Source organism: Sphaerodactylus townsendi, linkage group LG02 (assembly GCF_021028975.2).
Source record: "Sphaerodactylus townsendi isolate TG3544 linkage group LG02, MPM_Stown_v2.3, whole genome shotgun sequence".
In the NCBI taxonomy this organism is placed as follows: Eukaryota; Metazoa; Chordata; class Lepidosauria; order Squamata; family Sphaerodactylidae; genus Sphaerodactylus; species Sphaerodactylus townsendi.
In genome coordinates, this window is record NC_059426.1 from 45,644,429 (window position 1) to 45,661,052 (window position 16,624).

Consider the following 16,624-nt stretch of genomic DNA (forward strand, 5'->3'; position numbering starts at 1 on the left):
ATTTTTGTTTGTTTTTGGAAAATAAACATATAACCCATACAGAGAATGAATTATTTCTCCTTCTTTTCCTTTCCTTTCTTAGTTAAGAATGCAAATTGCACATCTGATTTTGAAGAATATTTCACCAAGAGAAAGCTGGAGGAAGGAGATGGACACTCAGTCAGTATAGCAGAGTACCTACGGCGCAGTGATACAGCCATTATTTACCCAGAAGCCCCCGAGGAACTGTCTCGCCTTGGCACTCCAGAGGCCAATGGGCAAGAAGAAAATGGTGAGGGTGGAATTCATTTTCAACTACTCTCCTGACCTCTTGCAGCTGTTCAATTATAAATGTACTACATGCCTGGCTGTTTACCTTAAAATTGAAGAACAGCTGCAGAAGCATGGAATTTCATGAGGAAAGATTGGGGCTGTCATTTCAGCATATTGAGATTTCTTTTGTAGTCAGTTGATGCAGACTGTTTTGCAGGTGAAATAAATAACAGTAAGAATTAAGGATTGTATTTTTAAGGGGTGGGGTTGTTGATCTGATTTTAGTTCCGGAATGATTGGCTCCATATGGGACAAACTAAGGACTATTGGCTGAATCTTGTGAAGTCTGTTGCTTCTTAATAAGTAATTGAAAAAGGGAGGGGGGAGAGTCCGAGAGGATGAAGTAGATAGTGTTGTGTATTGAGATGATCAACTTGCAACTAAGTACGTAACATCGTTGAATAAGACCCCACTCCACCCTGCATTAACTTACAATAGAAGATTTCTGAATTGTGTGACATGCCTGGCTGTTTACTTTAACCATAATTTGTACGGATTCTGTACTGTATTTTCCCTAAGTGTATAAAATTCATTGATGCGGCACTCCTGCGAAGGCAGATTGCAATGAGTTTTGTCAATCCATCCCAGGCAATAAGCCCATTAGCTGCCATTGATTTACTGACCTTTTGGCCTGCTTCATTCTCTCCTGTCTCTGGGCTACAGACCTGCCACCTGGAACTCCAGATGCTTTTGCCCAACTGCTGACCTGCCCCTACTGCGACCGGGGCTACAAGCGTTTGACATCTCTGAAGGAGCACATCAAGTACCGCCACGAGAAGAATGAGGAGAACTTCCCTTGCCCTCTATGTAACTACACGTTTGCCTTCCGCACCCAGCTCGAGCGGCATATGGTGACGCACAAGCCGGGGACAGATCAGGTGGGGGGGGACTTGTTTTAAGTGATTTCTTTTTATAATAACCCCTTAGAGAAATGATATTGCTTTGATTGGCAATCATTATTAATTTTTCATGGCATTTTGAAGATGCAGATCTTTTAATGGTAATAGCTTTAATTGAGGTCTAAATGATTTTTTGATGGTCTCTTCTAATATGATTTAATAGTCTTATGTTCACGATCGAATGAGTGTGTTAATTTCTAATTTAGAAATTTTATTTGCACTTTAACTTGACTTTAGTTTTGGGTGGTTTTTTTTTTTAAATGTTCCTCAAAATGTGAATGAAATTGTGGCATTTTAATTATACATTATTAAACCTCTCAGCAATTTTAATTCCATTTTTCAACTAGTTTTGCTTGGCACTTTTTTTTTAACCAAATAGGATCTCAAAGACATCTCAAAGATCTGCTAATCTTTTTTCTGACATTCATTACTCTTCACTGAGTCTTGTGTGTATTTTTCATTGAGTCCCTAAGACTCGGTTAATGTTTTTAGTAGCTCTTATTTCAAAATGCACATGCCTCATGACTGTCTGTTTTAGTAACATGTAAGTACATAAGGAACTCACCGTTACTACAATTTATGCATCCTAACATTATACCTGTTTTAAATTAAATTGATCTCTTGACCAACGATGTGTTAGATTTAATTGAATATCTTCTTTAAATATACGCTTAAACTTCCGTATGTTTACAAACTAAGCACTAAACTTGAAATCGCCTTAAATAGCAAAGATGTTTTTCTGTTCTCTAGAGAATGGCTCTTAAAACTTGCATTATGTATTACAAGAAAAGCTATAGTCACAAGTGTTAAACTAAGATACACGCATTGTGTCCAACTGCACCGGAATTATAGCATTTTCCATTTCCCGAAGAACAGAATGCTCATCTTGCTTTTGCCTTACAGTCTTTGTTTTTTCTATAAACGATGTGTTTAATTAGGCAAACATGTATCAGGCCCACCTTCTAATCAAGCAATTTGGTAATTAGCTCACTCTCTCTCATTTGATCTCTGTTATCGATAAAATATGATTCCAGCAAGGCTTATCGTAACATTTCATTTTTAAAGGAGAGAGAAAATTATTAATCTGAAAAAATTCCCCCTTCTGACAAAATGAGACACCGTTTGCCCTCCCTCAGTTACTTCTTACTATCAAAACACAGGGGCGGGTAGTGGGGGGGGGGGGGGGAGAGAGAGGAGAAATAGCTGGAAATGTATCCAATGTAACTGCCTTAAATTTCACATGCAAGGGTGTGATTGTGTTGGCGCATTACGAATGGTAGCTTTGGTGTTGAAAAGTCCCCTCATTTGCTCGTGGCATTTACAATTAGTAAATTAAAATGATTGTATCATATTAACAGTGGCACAACTAAAGTTTATAGTAGTCCTCTGAGGGCTGTGGGGGGAGACAAAGCAGCTGTTGCTGTTTGTTTATGCAACTCAGCAACATATGAGCGCTGGTCCCTCAATGGCGCTCGGCGGGCTGGGCTCTGCTTGATCTTTGAAGGTTGCTGCTGTTTGAACAACCCTCCCTGTGTCCCATGTAACACCATCTGTCTCACTAGGAATGTGGGAAGATTCAGCACACCCTAGCAGTTGTCATACCGTTTCTGTGCTGTCTTTTCTGCAATAGGCTTTTGTGTCATAGCTGCTTAGGAGGAAGGGGGGGAGGGGGAGAAAGCTGACCTCCTACCTTGAACATCCAGACTAGATGACTGTAGTCGCCCCCTCCCCACTTAGAATTCAAAGTCATAGCACTTTTCTCACTTGCTCAGAAAGGTCAAGCTGTGTTTGATTCTATCTTTATGCTGTTTTTTAACTTGTCCTTTCTGCCAACTTTTCTCTCCCCCCCCCACCCCACTACCTTAGCACTGCACCAAAGAATAAAAGGGAAAGAAACAGTTCAAGTCTCTGATTAGGATTTTGCAGCAACTACAGTTTTGTGCTGGATTTTTTTGCTCTTGCGTTGGATAACAAAAACGAATCTTGCTTATATATCCTGGCACTAAAAGGCTCAGATAGACAATAAATGGAATGTTTTAAAAACTGCCTGTCTGAAGGCACTGCTACATATGCCAGAAACACTACAAATCTCAATTTCTTTGAGAAATTAACAAACCCATTCCTCCCAACACCCTGCTTTAATATATTGCCCTGCTGATGAAAGACTTAGCAAATAATTCCAAAGCAAATGCTGAAAGTGCACACAGATTTGCTTCAAGTTTACTGTCAGTGTTTTGATTTTTATAGTGGCGCTGATGAAGGAAATGAACGTACGCCCAGATCTTTTAGTACTTCCCAGGCTGCCTTAATTACGATTATTTTAAAAACGAGCCGTCTCTTTTTACACTTTTTACACAGATGTCTGTGCATGTGTGTGTGTTATCTGCATGAAACTCATGCCAGTCTCTTTGCTCTCCCAGCACCAAATGCTGACCCAAGGAGCAGGCAATCGTAAGTTCAAGTGCACGGAGTGCGGCAAGGCCTTCAAGTACAAACACCATCTGAAGGAACACCTGCGAATCCACAGTGGTGAGTTGCTGAGGTGCCGGAGTTCTCATTTGCATTGTTTAATTAGCTGTGATTTTTTTAAAAAAGAAAAAGATTGCTTAAAATTTACACAATTTTGTTTTGTAGATCAACCGAAGCTCTTAAATAAATTATATTTGACTCATCCTCATATTCCCCCGTCTCCTAGCATGCGGGTAACACACACACACACACACACACACACACACACACACACACACACACAAGCTTCATAGAAGATATTCTGAATAGCAGAACCTATCACTTAATTAATTAATTAATTAATTAATTAATTAATTAATTAATTAAACTCTAATTGCTTCCTGAAGCTACTTCAGCTCAGAGGAATTCAGACATTCTTCTCCATTTGGCTCGTAGCTGCTCCTATTTTTGACACTTCTATTTCTAAAATGCAGAAAGATGAACAATACTACCTCCCACCAACTGGATGGGGTAGAAGCTCCAAAACACATGTCCAGTTCCCTTGCTCAGAATGGCTGCCTCGTTCATTTATGACATTAGCATCCCATCCTTCTTTGAAAGAGCTCAGAACAGCTGGTTGGTTGTCTGAGAATAACCCTGGTTGGGTAAGTTAGCCTGAGAAATTGTTCCTGGGCCAAGGCCACCTAGTGAGCTTCCCAGCCTAGGACAACTTAACACATTAACATTTTGTAAATATATCTGTCAAATGAGGAGCCGCGTGGCATAGTGGTTAAGTGCTTGCACTGCCACTCACACAGTCAAGAGTTCGAGCCCCCTGTGGGTCAGATATCCTGGCAGCTGGCTCATGGTCAACTCAACCATCCATACATTCCTTGGTCAATAAATAAGTACCTAGCACACAGCTAGGGGGTAAAGAATAGCCAGGGAAAGCAATGGCAAACTACCCCACAAAAACAGCTTGCCTATAAAATCAGTGCTTGCAGTGGTACCCCAGGGTCAAACACGACTGAAGGGGAAACTTTACCTTTATCTGTCAAATGATTTCTATATGCCCATTAAATATAAATGCGGCACACTTCTGTCATTCAGGAACACTTTGCAGGGATGTAGGATGATCTACCGTTGCCCAATGAGTGTGTATGCAATAGCAAACACAAGTTCAATGCTGTGTAATGTGCAACACAGTGTTGAACCTGAGATTCTTACATCCAAGATCAGCACTGCAGGCACAGCACTCTAGTAACTGTTATTTCATGGGTGCAGTGATACCTTATAATGCAGTATTTTAAAGCTGAAAAACCCAGTGTTTGTATCTTTGTCACGTGACGCACTAAGGACATGAAGTATCTTTGACTTCTGTTTTATTCAAATTATGTTAAGTAGCCTTCAAGCACTTGAGCAATTGCAGCCCAGCCCTTGCAAAGCTCAGATACAATGCAGCCACTTTGAAGTCCCATTGATTCTAATGTGCAAAATACCAATATGTGTAAAAGGCTCCCACTAAAGTCAGTGGGACTTAGAAGTACGGAACTTTGGCTAACTTGTGCCCTTGTGTTTTGTATATCCTAATTGCTGGGAACTTGACTTTGGGAAACTGTAATGAATAACTGAACACCTGTTAGCACAGTTCTACAAAAAAGGATTGGAACAAAAACAAACAACAGTGTTTAGATTATAAGTGTGTGAAGTCGACTGTGCTAAGTTAGACCATTAGTAAGAGCAACACCTCACCTCCTCAGGAACAGAGACTAAGATTTACTCTTTAGTAACTTCTTCTTTAGGACTTTAAAAAACCCAACAACCTTTCTTTTGACTGAGTATTAGGGCTATTTGTTTACTGTATCCAAGGCTGGGTATCATGCATAGACTTTGCTATCCTGAAGGCCTTGTAGGTAGATAATATGCACAGTATAATAAACACCACCGACTGGCTACCATACACTCCTAGCACAAGAGCCACTTTTCTTAGATAACCTCCCCTGCCTTTCCCTCTCCCCAACGACCTACTAGGACCCCTGAAAACCCAAAGCTGAGGATTGGGCAGCTTCTTGGACAAATGTGGCGTAGGGGTAGGATGGGAGGCTGCAGTAAACCAGGGTAATCAAGCAAAACCACTCTTTATGCTAGCGGAGAGCTTGCTGCATCAAATGTCTGCTGAGCAGATCCGCAGATAGGAGAGAGCCACATTATTTCTCATGGTCACAAGTTATAAAAATGACAACCCCCCCCCCCTCAAAAAAAAAGTATCTGGTGAAAAAGGTCAGAATGTGAAAGGACCATGAATGGAGGGAAAGGAAGATCAGCGTTCAGTGCCTGCTTGTCTTTTTGCCTCTTTCCTTGTAGGCTGGCTTGTCTTCTTTATTCATGGCTCCTATAGGCCATTTGGAATTCTAGAAATAAGCAAATATGACACAGAGTTTCCCTTTAGCTTACAGGTTAAATTGGGCGAGGAAAGACAAGGAGAGTTAAAGGTACATATTGTACCACTGCATTTGGCAATCTGAAGCCTTCCTCCCGCATCAGGAGCCTTCCTGTGACAGAAGTGGCTCTTCCATCAAAGGATGCCTCTTTAGCCTGAAGGAAGGCTTCACAATTTTGATCAGTGGGGTGGTAGGTTACAAGGCATTGTATTTATGGCAGTGCTTACTTTCGAGTGGGTACTGTGAACAGTCATAAGCCTAGTTGCTTACACTGAATCAAGTGATTTCTGGAGTATTTAGATTGCCAACTGTCCCCCTCAGGGTTGTGCTAACATTGCAGAGAGCTTGCTGCAAAAAGAAGTTATGATAACTACATATTGACTCGTTGCTTGTTGAAAGATGTGGCACATTTATTTTTCTACTGCCACTATCGAGATATTACAATTACTACTTTGTGGAACCCAGGTTTTCATCCAAACTGTTTTACAGTTTTACAGAAGGCTCGATCCCCTTGCACCTGGCTTTTAAAGCATAAGCCAGGAGTGTCACAGAATGGATAGGAACTTGGATGCTACTAATTGGAAAAGTGCTGGGTAGAACTGTTACCAGTTGCAAAAATTCAAAAGTACCCTGAAGCCATCTATGAAGTTTGGAGAAATACAGCAAGCAGAGAGGGGTAAAATTTGAAGACAGAGTGTGCATGAGCTGATTCTCTATATAATCTAAAGAATTATTTTTTTAAAATTCATTGCAGGTGAAAAACCATATGAGTGTCCAAATTGCAAGAAGCGTTTCTCCCATTCTGGCTCATACAGTTCACACATCAGCAGCAAGAAATGTATTGGCTTAATTTCTGTAAATGGACGCATGAGAAACAATATCAAGGCGGGTTCTTCTCCTAATTCTGTATCTTCTTCGCCTACTAATTCAGCCATTACGCAATTGAGACATAAGCTGGAGAATGGAAAACCACTTAGTATGTCTGAGCAATCAGGCTTACTGAAAATCAAAACGGAACCACTAGATTTCAATGAATATAAAGTTTTGATGGCGACCCATGGATTCACTGGTGCTAATCCTTTCATGAATGGTAGACTTGGTGCCACTAGTCCAATAGGAGTTCATGCTTCTACGCAAAGTCCAATGCAGCACTTAGGGGTAGGGTTGGAAGCATCTTTACTTGGATTCCCAGCCATGGGCAGTAATTTAAGTGAGGTACAGAAAGTCCTACAGATTGTGGACAATACTGTTTCCAGGCAGAAAATGGACTGTAGCTCTGACGAGATCTCCAAGCTGAAGGGTTATCACATGAAGGACCCGTGTTCTCAACCAGAGGAACAAGGGGTTACTTCTCCTGGTATTCCACCTGTGGGTCTTCCAGTAGTCAGTCATAATGGTGCCACTAAAAGTATCATTGACTACACTTTAGAAAAGGTCAACGAAGCCAAAGCTTGTCTCCAGAGCTTAACCACAGACTCAAGGAGGCAGCTCAACAATATTAAGAAAGAAAAGCTGCGCACCCTGATAGATCTGGTAACTGAAGATAAAATGATAGACAACCATAATATACCCACTCCGTTTTCATGCCAGTTCTGTAAAGAAAGCTTTCCAGGTCCCATTCCCCTGCATCAGCATGAACGTTACCTATGTAAAATGAATGAAGAAATCAAGGCAGTCCTCCAACCCCATGAAAACATGGCTCCGAGCAAACCGGGAGGGTTTTCAGATAAGCAAGCCCTCCTTCTATCATCAGTACTTTCTGAGAAAGGAATGACTAGCCACATCAATCCATACAAGGACCATATGTCTGTACTTAAAGCGTATTATGCTATGAATATGGAACCCAACTCTGATGAACTACTGAAAATTTCCATAGCTGTTGGCCTTCCTCAGGAATTTGTGAAGGAATGGTTTGAACAAAGAAAAGTCTACCAGTACTCAAGTTCCAGATCACCATCGCTGGAAAGGGGCAGTGCAAAGGTGGTGCTGGCTGCCACCAACAACACTCCCACTAAAGACTCTTTGTCAGCCAGATCCCCTGTAAAGCCTGTGGACTCTATAACATCGCCATCTATAGCTGAACTTCATAACAGTGTTACTAACTGTGATACTTCTCTCAGGCTAACAAAACCTACTCACTTTACCAATATGAAACCAGTCGACAAATTGGACCACTCCAGGAGTAACACTCCGTCTCCATTAAATCTTTCTTCCACATCTTCTAAAAACTCCCATAGCAGTTCTTACACTCCAAACAGTTTCTCATCTGAGGAGCTTCAGGCTGAGCCTTTGGACTTGTCTTTACCAAAACAAATGAAGGAACCCAAAAGTATTATAGCCACAAAGAACAAAACAAAATCCAATAGCGTAAATGTAGACCACAACAGTGTTTCTTCGTCATCTGAAACCTCAGATGAACCACTGAACTTGACTTTTATCAAGAAAGAGTTTTCTAATTCAAGTAGTTTGGATAAAAGCACTAATCTATTTGGTATGAACCCTTTTAGTGCCAAACCTTTATACACAACCCTCCCACCACAAAGCGCATTTCCCCCAGCTGCTTTTATGCCACCAGTCCAAACCAGTATTCCTGGACTACGACCATACCCAGGAATAGATCATATGAGCTTCCTACCACATATGGCCTATACTTATCCAACTGGAGCAGCTACGTTTGCTGAAATGCAGCAAAGGCGAAAGTACCAGCGGAAGCAAGGTTTTCAGGTAAACATCTTAACTTATTTCACTGCAATTGAGTGTAATATTGTGTGACCGTCGTGATTACAAGGTTAAAACTGTTTTTCAGAAATAGCTCAACCTATATCGATTCTATGTCATTTTTAAAGAAAATAATGGATTAGAAATGGAATAACTAAGATGAAGTATGGCTGGACAAACATGATGTTCATTTGTAACGCATTCAGATGTTAGCATCCCTCCTTAATACCGCAGAAAATATGGTTGGAATAGGACAGAATCTTCATCCTGAAAAATTATTTCTGCTTCCTTTTGAGAATGAGCAGAGTTTGTGCTTTTAGCAAAAAGATTGTGGAGACCATTCATGTTCATGACCAATCTAGGGCCATTCATTGGCATTGCTGCGCCTTTGATAGGGGGGGTTCCCTTGGCCACTGCAACCCTTAGGAGATTCCCAGAGAATCACATAGAAATGATAATGCAGCCATAAGCTGTTTATAATATGTTACAACTAATCTTTACAAAGCTATAAAAGGGATTAGGAAGATCCCCAACCCAGACTTGTTTTCATCTCACCTGTTCTATTTTTTCCATACTTATTCACCCCTCCTCCTCCCTTCCAGACCCAACACACAGACATGAGGAGAACAACGTAGAGATTCCAGTCATTGAGAAAATAGTCAGTATTGACTTAATCTTTAGAGAAGGTCCATTGGACCAATCAGACCTAGTTTCAGCTAACAATATGTAGACCACAGGTACTATCCTACATTGCTGAGGAAGGTCAAAGGTTAAAAAAAATGCAACATCTGTCCCACTTAAATACAGCAATGGATTTTATCTACAGAAAACATTCATAATGTGCTGGAATCGTGAATATATAAAACAGCTACAGTTTGGCAGAGAGAGATTAACTGATTATAGATTATTTTTTAAAACATCTGTGGACGGTCCCACCTGACCTATTAGGTTCCATTAGTAATTTCACCAACTAGTAAATGTTTTATATTTTCAAATGTGAAAATCAGGTATGGTTTAATGTTACAGGCAGTAATCCATCTCTGCACAATAGGAGCATAAATAGCACAGTACCTCCACAACAGCTGTTCCACTATTCCAATTTACAGTACATCTGCCCTCTTTGTAAACGTATTTAATCCTATTTAATCTTCTCTAATATTAATTAGTAAAAACCTAGTTTAAGAAACTGAACTGTCTGATAGCAAATGGAAAATGTACATTATCATGCAAGTTTTCACCCTTTTTGGATCAAGACAAAAACAAATATCAGGAAATTTAATAATTTACTGATCCACATTCATTATTGCTCAATGCTGAAGGCTGTTTTAACATGGATAGAGCATTGATAAAAAAAAGTGTTATTAATATTCCTTATTTCAAATTACAAAATTAAATATAAAACTGTAGCTCTAGGCCTTTATTGGAGAGACATACATTTAAATAGATTGCATAATAATAACATTTTGCGCTTAAATATTAAATTAAAACATTTCCAACACTTATGGAATGCATCTGTGGTTTGATGTTTTGAAAGAAAACCATGCTAGTTATTGCTTGTACTTTTTTTTTCTGGACAACTTACTATTGAGAATACTTGATGCTCTTTTCTAAATATAGCTGATTTCTAAGTGCACTCCAGTTTATGAACATCTTTTTATTTCAAAGCACGCCAAAGGGAAAGCAGTCCTGTGCATTCTTGCTAAGATGTCTCATTGCTCTTACTTTTACAAAAACTGGTTTAGACTTAGGCAACAAGATATAATGCAGTACCAACAGCTACCGGAATTTTGCGGCCAATTCTAAATTCCTCATCCTATGTCACAAGTGGCGTTGAAGCTCTCACAAGTTTCCAAAGTTGTTTGCTGAGATGCATTATGGAGTGGGATGTGGGCGGGAACTGTGACTTGAGAGTACAAGGTTAAGTTTGGCTCCAGATGGGCAACCTCATCCAAACAGCCAGGCGGCAGGCCATGGCACTGTACCCACGCTACCCCACCACGCACAGAAAGGGTTCCCAATAGCAAATAGACAAAACCTCCCTGCCACCGAGAAGCCTCTTTGGATCTATATAGACTTATGTCGTCTTTTCAACAGCTTCAGTCTAAATCAACCACCACCAGTGTGTAAGGCGGGGAATGACCAGGAGGGAGGTGACTAAAGTCAACTCCTCCCCCAGCCAGGCCTCCAGACCACCCCCATTGCATTGGTGGCGATGGAGGCACAGGAATGCTGCCACAGCATCCTTTGCAATGTCCTACTGGTGGGGAGGGTGGCAGCGGCCACACGCCGGCAGTTTCACCCCTTTGCTGGGATAAGTGCCTCCGAGAGGGCAAATCCGCTGGAATAGCTACATTCCACTCCTGCAGGCGGATTCACCTCCCCCTCTGGATAGGGCCATAAACCTGTTGATTTGACATCATCATTAGGACATTTTAAAATCCCAATGGATTATGGAGAGTTAGTTGTGTAGTTCTCTGGTGACCAGATAAACGTACATATTGAGAATAAGACAAACTGCAGTAAAGTTTATATTTACATTTCTTTAGGATTCAGATCCACTATGGCATTCCATAACTACTGGTTGCCATGAAAACATATTACTTTGCAAAGCTACCACCTGTTGGTTGTTTCCGATATGGCTGTCTTAACCTCTGAGTGTTTAAAATATCACCTCTTATCCTGTCATTGAAGTTTGCCTTCCATGCACAATGCTATGTGCGGTTTTCCAGTTTTCATGTGATAATCTGTATGTCAGGATTCACATCTGTAGCTTTTCTAGGCTCCTGGTTGTGAAAATAAGACCCCAGGGTAATCTAGAAATACATCTTTGTCTTTTTAAATATATTTTTAGAGCAGCTCTGAAAATAGCATTCATATGGGAAGCAGAGAAAGCACAAGTTCTGTTCCTTTGCTTCTCTGTACATTCACCTGCCTCTTTTTCTTCTTATTCCACGAAGTACTATATTCAAGAGAACATGAATCCATGCTCTTGCTTGTGAATCTGTGGGAACTGGGGTGATCAGAGATCCAAAAAAAATATGGGGAAACAATAAAGTTCATTTGCACACACAAACCTTCTTGTCATTATCATGTCTGACCCAGGACAAGTATGTCTGACCCAAGACAAGTATGTCTGACCCAGGACAAGTATGATATCTGAGGATTCTGGTTTGCCCCAGTCTCTGCTGGGAATATGGATGTGTTTTAAACCAGTACACCCATATGATCAGGAGCCCCATGAAAGTATGTCTGTGGCAGGGTGGGGGGAGTGTTACATTATATTCTGGTCATAATAGCAATTTCTGCAGGCACAAAACCATAAAGGATTGTGTTAGAACTAACTCTGATTGGTCAGTGGATGTGTTGCTGACTTGTCAATTTCATTGTCTGTTCTCTTCCATAGTACATATGTAGCATTTTATAGTATCAGACAGTAGGATCCCACTCTGCCCCCTTGTACTAAAGTTAAGCACAGAATCCCACTGCTGGCTCAGAAACATCCGTTGGCACTGATGTGCTATCTGTCCCAGTTTGTTTCCTAAACTCCTGGATCTGCAAGACAACATAAGAAGGTCATATCTCTGCCAGAGCTGACCCTTTTAAAAGATTAGAATACCACTCGAGATGGAAACAACACATTTTGGTGATACAAGAATGCTGCTGTAAAAGCACCTCCTGGGACTGATTAGTAACGTTTGAAATTGTTTATCTGTATGTACTAATTTCATTTGTGAGTTTCCTCGTTGCTGCCAGCAGCCAGTGATGTGCAGTTGGTAAGGAAACATACAACATGATTATACTACAGTGTAAGAATAAATGATTCTCAAAAATATTACACAAGGAAGTCAGCAGAAAAGACTGGTTTTGCTGACTGCACCAGTAACATGTAATTTCAGCCTTAAGTGGCAACCCAGTTGGAATATACTGTTTTGAACAACAGTTCTGCATTCCACGTACAATGTTATTCCAGCCTTAGTAACGACACAAATGTATTTTTGCTCTTACATGAGTAAAACTTAGGATCTGTCTGCCCCTTTTGACAAGAAGAGTGTCATTCAGGAAGGTTACACGAGTACACATTAACTATTATGTCTAACGTAGTGTAACAATGCCGGATGTTGTGTGTTGCCACAGAACGGAAGGTAACTTGTTTTACCTAAACCATTTGGTTGCATCACAGGGAGAATTGCTTGATGGAACACCGGATTACATGTCAGGTCTTGATGACATGACAGACTCCGACTCCTGCCTGTCCCGAAAGAAGATCAAGAAGACAGAAAGTGGCATGTACGCATGTGACTTATGTGACAAGACATTCCAGAAAAGCAGTTCCCTTCTGCGACACAAATATGAGCACACAGGTATGAATGGCTACACTATGTAGAGACAAGTTTTGCTGCATTTGGTACATTTCATAATATTTAACGAGTACACTTGTGCAACATAAGTTGCAGCATATGCTAAGACATTCAACAAAGAAGAAATAATGCACTTTGCATAGCTCAATATGACATCCCCCATTTATTTGTTACATTTGTTGGTATTTTTTTTTACTTTGTGTATATGTATTAGAACAGCTTATAACTCTCTGAAATAAAATAAACATTGTCAACAAGCTAGCAAAACAATCCACTGTCCTTGCCCCCAAGTAAAAGTTGAATGAGCTGGTAGCTCTGGGGACAGTGACATTTAGGAGTGGGGGTGTAACAAAAATATTCGAATAGTCATTATATTCATATTACAGCCTGTGCCTTGTCTGTTTTTGCAAAGCACAAAAGTTACTATGAACCCCATCCAAACCCAGAGGTGGCAGGCTGTGGCACCAATGCAACACTACCCCGCTGCCTCCAAAGGAGCTTCTCAGTGGCTCAGGGAGCAGAGAAAAGTGTCATGGGGCTGAATGGATGTACACTGCCAAAAGGCAGGTTTAAATCCGAAGGCTGGTGAACTGACAACCAGCCCTAAACCCTGGGAGGCAGCCCAAACTTCTGGGTTTTAAAGTGGTGGTACTGCAGGATGCACATCTGCTGTTTGTCTGCCCCCTCCAATGGGGAAAGTGCCCCAACGAGGGCAAACATGCTGGCGCAAAGTTGTGCTGCTCCCTGAAGCCCTTTCAGTCCACCCTTGGATGAGGCTGTATGTCACCAGTGTTTTCACTAACCCATAAAGGCCTATGTTAATCAGCCAGGTAGCATCAATAGCCAAAACAAGGCACCCCCAGCCTTTCTTTTGCAAGTCACAAATAAACCTTCGCTTAGTCACATGGAGGGACATTTCTTTAATGTAAAAATTATTTTTGTAAATATATAACGTACAACACTTATATATAACGTACAACACTTATACATAACGTACAACACTGTACGTGTATAACGTACAACACTGTTAAGCAACCTTTCCGTATCAAAGTGATTCTTACTAGCTGCAGATGATCTGGCAAATCACTACTGGAGTCTAATCTAGTCTCAAGGAATCCTTGGCCCTCCCACCTCTAACTAAGCCAATGTGAGCATTAAATCACACAGTGGGGCTGGTCCAGCCAAACAAACGGGGACCTCAAGTTGTGCAGTTCTTTGAGCTTGGAATTTGCCTGTTTCCTGTGGTCAGTGCAGGGAGCGCTGTCAGAATTCTAGAGCTGTAAACCTTGGGGACATCTGTAAGTTATCCAGTCCATCCCTTACACCAAAACAAGCCACCCTGTATCAAACAGTTGATACATAAGCAACGATATGGCAGCTTCCTTCTGTACTTCTTAATAAAGACTGTTCCTCACAGTATGGCCATCAGACAGACCAAACCTCCAACAATGGTTCTGAGAAGGGGAAGGTGTGATTTGGTACAGGATCCTGCCAGAAGCAAGGGTGCATAAAAGAGGTTGACTGGCAGCCAGTTGTAAACATGATGCATTCATGCAGTAGGCATTCTATGTGTTAATGGTCCATTCACCTCTCCATTGTGTTTTAATAACTATTAGGCCCCTTCCGCACATGCAGAATAAATGCACTTTCAATGCACTTTGTAGCTGGATTTTATTGTGGGGAATAGCAAAATCCACTTGCAAACAATTGTGAAAGTGGATTGAAAGTGCATTATTCTGCATGTGCGGAAGGGACCTCAGTGGGGAAACACTGAGCTAAGAAGTAGCTTTGCACTTAGAGGCAATCATGTTTATGTTGGTACATCAGAGTTAAATCACTGTTTCAGCAAATATGGAGGGTTCAACCTTACACCCTTGGAGTGTCATGGAACATGCCCAGCTCTTCCTTCTGCAGTCTGCTGTGGTCACTGAAATCATGCTTCTGGGAGCCAGTGGAATAGTAAAAGGAAAATGAATGGGGAGCCTGTGTGGGATAAGGGGCAGAGGAAATTTGCAGAAATCTTGCACAAGCAGATTGTTTGCATGAGTGGAACAAGGCCTAGATTTCAACTTAGAAAGTGAGAATAGCACACATTTTAAATTGTAAACATGCATGTCAGTGCACTTAAAAGCCACTGATACGTGACTATTATTCATCCTGTACTTTTGCTGTAGAAAACACTGGTGTACTCAACATAATGTGTGGATCTGTGCTGCCTTTAAAATTGTGACCTAACTTTCAAGAGGGGCAATAATGATCTATTTCAAAATCATCAGTGAGACCAAGCAAGTGAAAAATATGACCAAAACATATATCAAAAGCTGCTGCTAATTGACTTTGATTAATAAAATCCTGTGTGACTGTAAATAAATTAATAAATTGTTTTCTGAATCTTTAAAAACTTTGACGTTCCTCCTTGATGTCATCATTATATGAGCATCATTCCCAAGCCTCTTTAAGCCAAATCCTATGTAGTAAGTAAAGAAGAGGTTAAAATACAACACCAGAGAAGAAAATTGAGAGCAGAATTTTGGACAAGGTTTCTGTTGTTGTTGTTGTTGTTGTTGCTTCATTGGTGTATATTATCTTACACCGCAATACTTGTTTCTTTCGCAGGGGGTAAATGCTTCGCAGGCTTTTTATCCCCACACCTTGCCTCTCCTGAATGGTTTTATTACAGCCATCTGCAAATATTATGGTTTACTACACCACTATTGTAAACCTCTTATGTTAGAGCTGGCCTTCATACATATCAGGATTGAGGCATATGGTAGAATCCCGTAAAGTTGATCATCCATAAGATCCACAGGCATATTGTTGAAAGGCTGAAAATGTGACAAATTAAAATGCATGCTGTGCAAGCTTTTTTTCCCCTATTGAGGGACTCACACAGCCTCCTAAGATTTTTGCGATCGAGGTTCATTTTGAACTATAAACCTTCCCCTCGGTTTCCAGCTATTCTACAGGTAGCATGTATACAGGCTTTGATTTCACTGATATGAAGTAAGTTTTATGGTGCACAAGGAGATTACTGAGATCACTGAAGCTGGATTAATATATACACAACTAAGAAGATTTATTTATTTATAGGTTGGTTTTAAAGGAACAAACCAGCAACATAAGTCTCCAGGTAGACACAGTAGAAACCTGGCTGAGACCCAAACATTTAAACTGGTTATGACTTCAGGGAGTAGTTAGACTTTTCTACTGTACTTTCAGGCACACAGACTTTTCTTGACTTTTCTTGAGAGGTTGGATCCTCTCTCTCACACACGGGATATCAGCCTTTTCCAAAAGTCCTTTTCCAAAAGTCAGACTAAATGGTACAAGGTCTGCTCATCATCAGAGGGGTGAAGCCAGGTTCTAAAGTTAGGGGGAATGAGCACATTAAAAAGGCACCATGACATATACCCTAAAGATGAGCTGGGTTGCCTGGGGAGCGGGGTGT

General features: G+C 40.8%; 1 protein-coding gene across 4 annotated transcripts in view; it reads left to right on the plus strand.

Moving 5' to 3' along the window:
* The window catches only part of ZEB2 (zinc finger E-box binding homeobox 2), a 170,104-nt gene that overhangs the window by 136,665 nt on the left and 16,815 nt on the right, over positions 1–16,624 (plus strand). For all 4 annotated transcript variants that reach the window (XM_048484928.1, XM_048484927.1, XM_048484930.1 and 1 more), the window contains 5 exons: positions 83–271; positions 976–1,190; positions 3,632–3,740; positions 6,855–8,824; positions 12,999–13,179. In XM_048484928.1, coding sequence (XP_048340885.1) covers positions 83–271; positions 976–1,190; positions 3,632–3,740; positions 6,855–8,824; positions 12,999–13,179 — 2,664 coding nt within the window. The remainder of the gene's footprint in view (positions 1–82; positions 272–975; positions 1,191–3,631; positions 3,741–6,854; positions 8,825–12,998; positions 13,180–16,624) is intronic.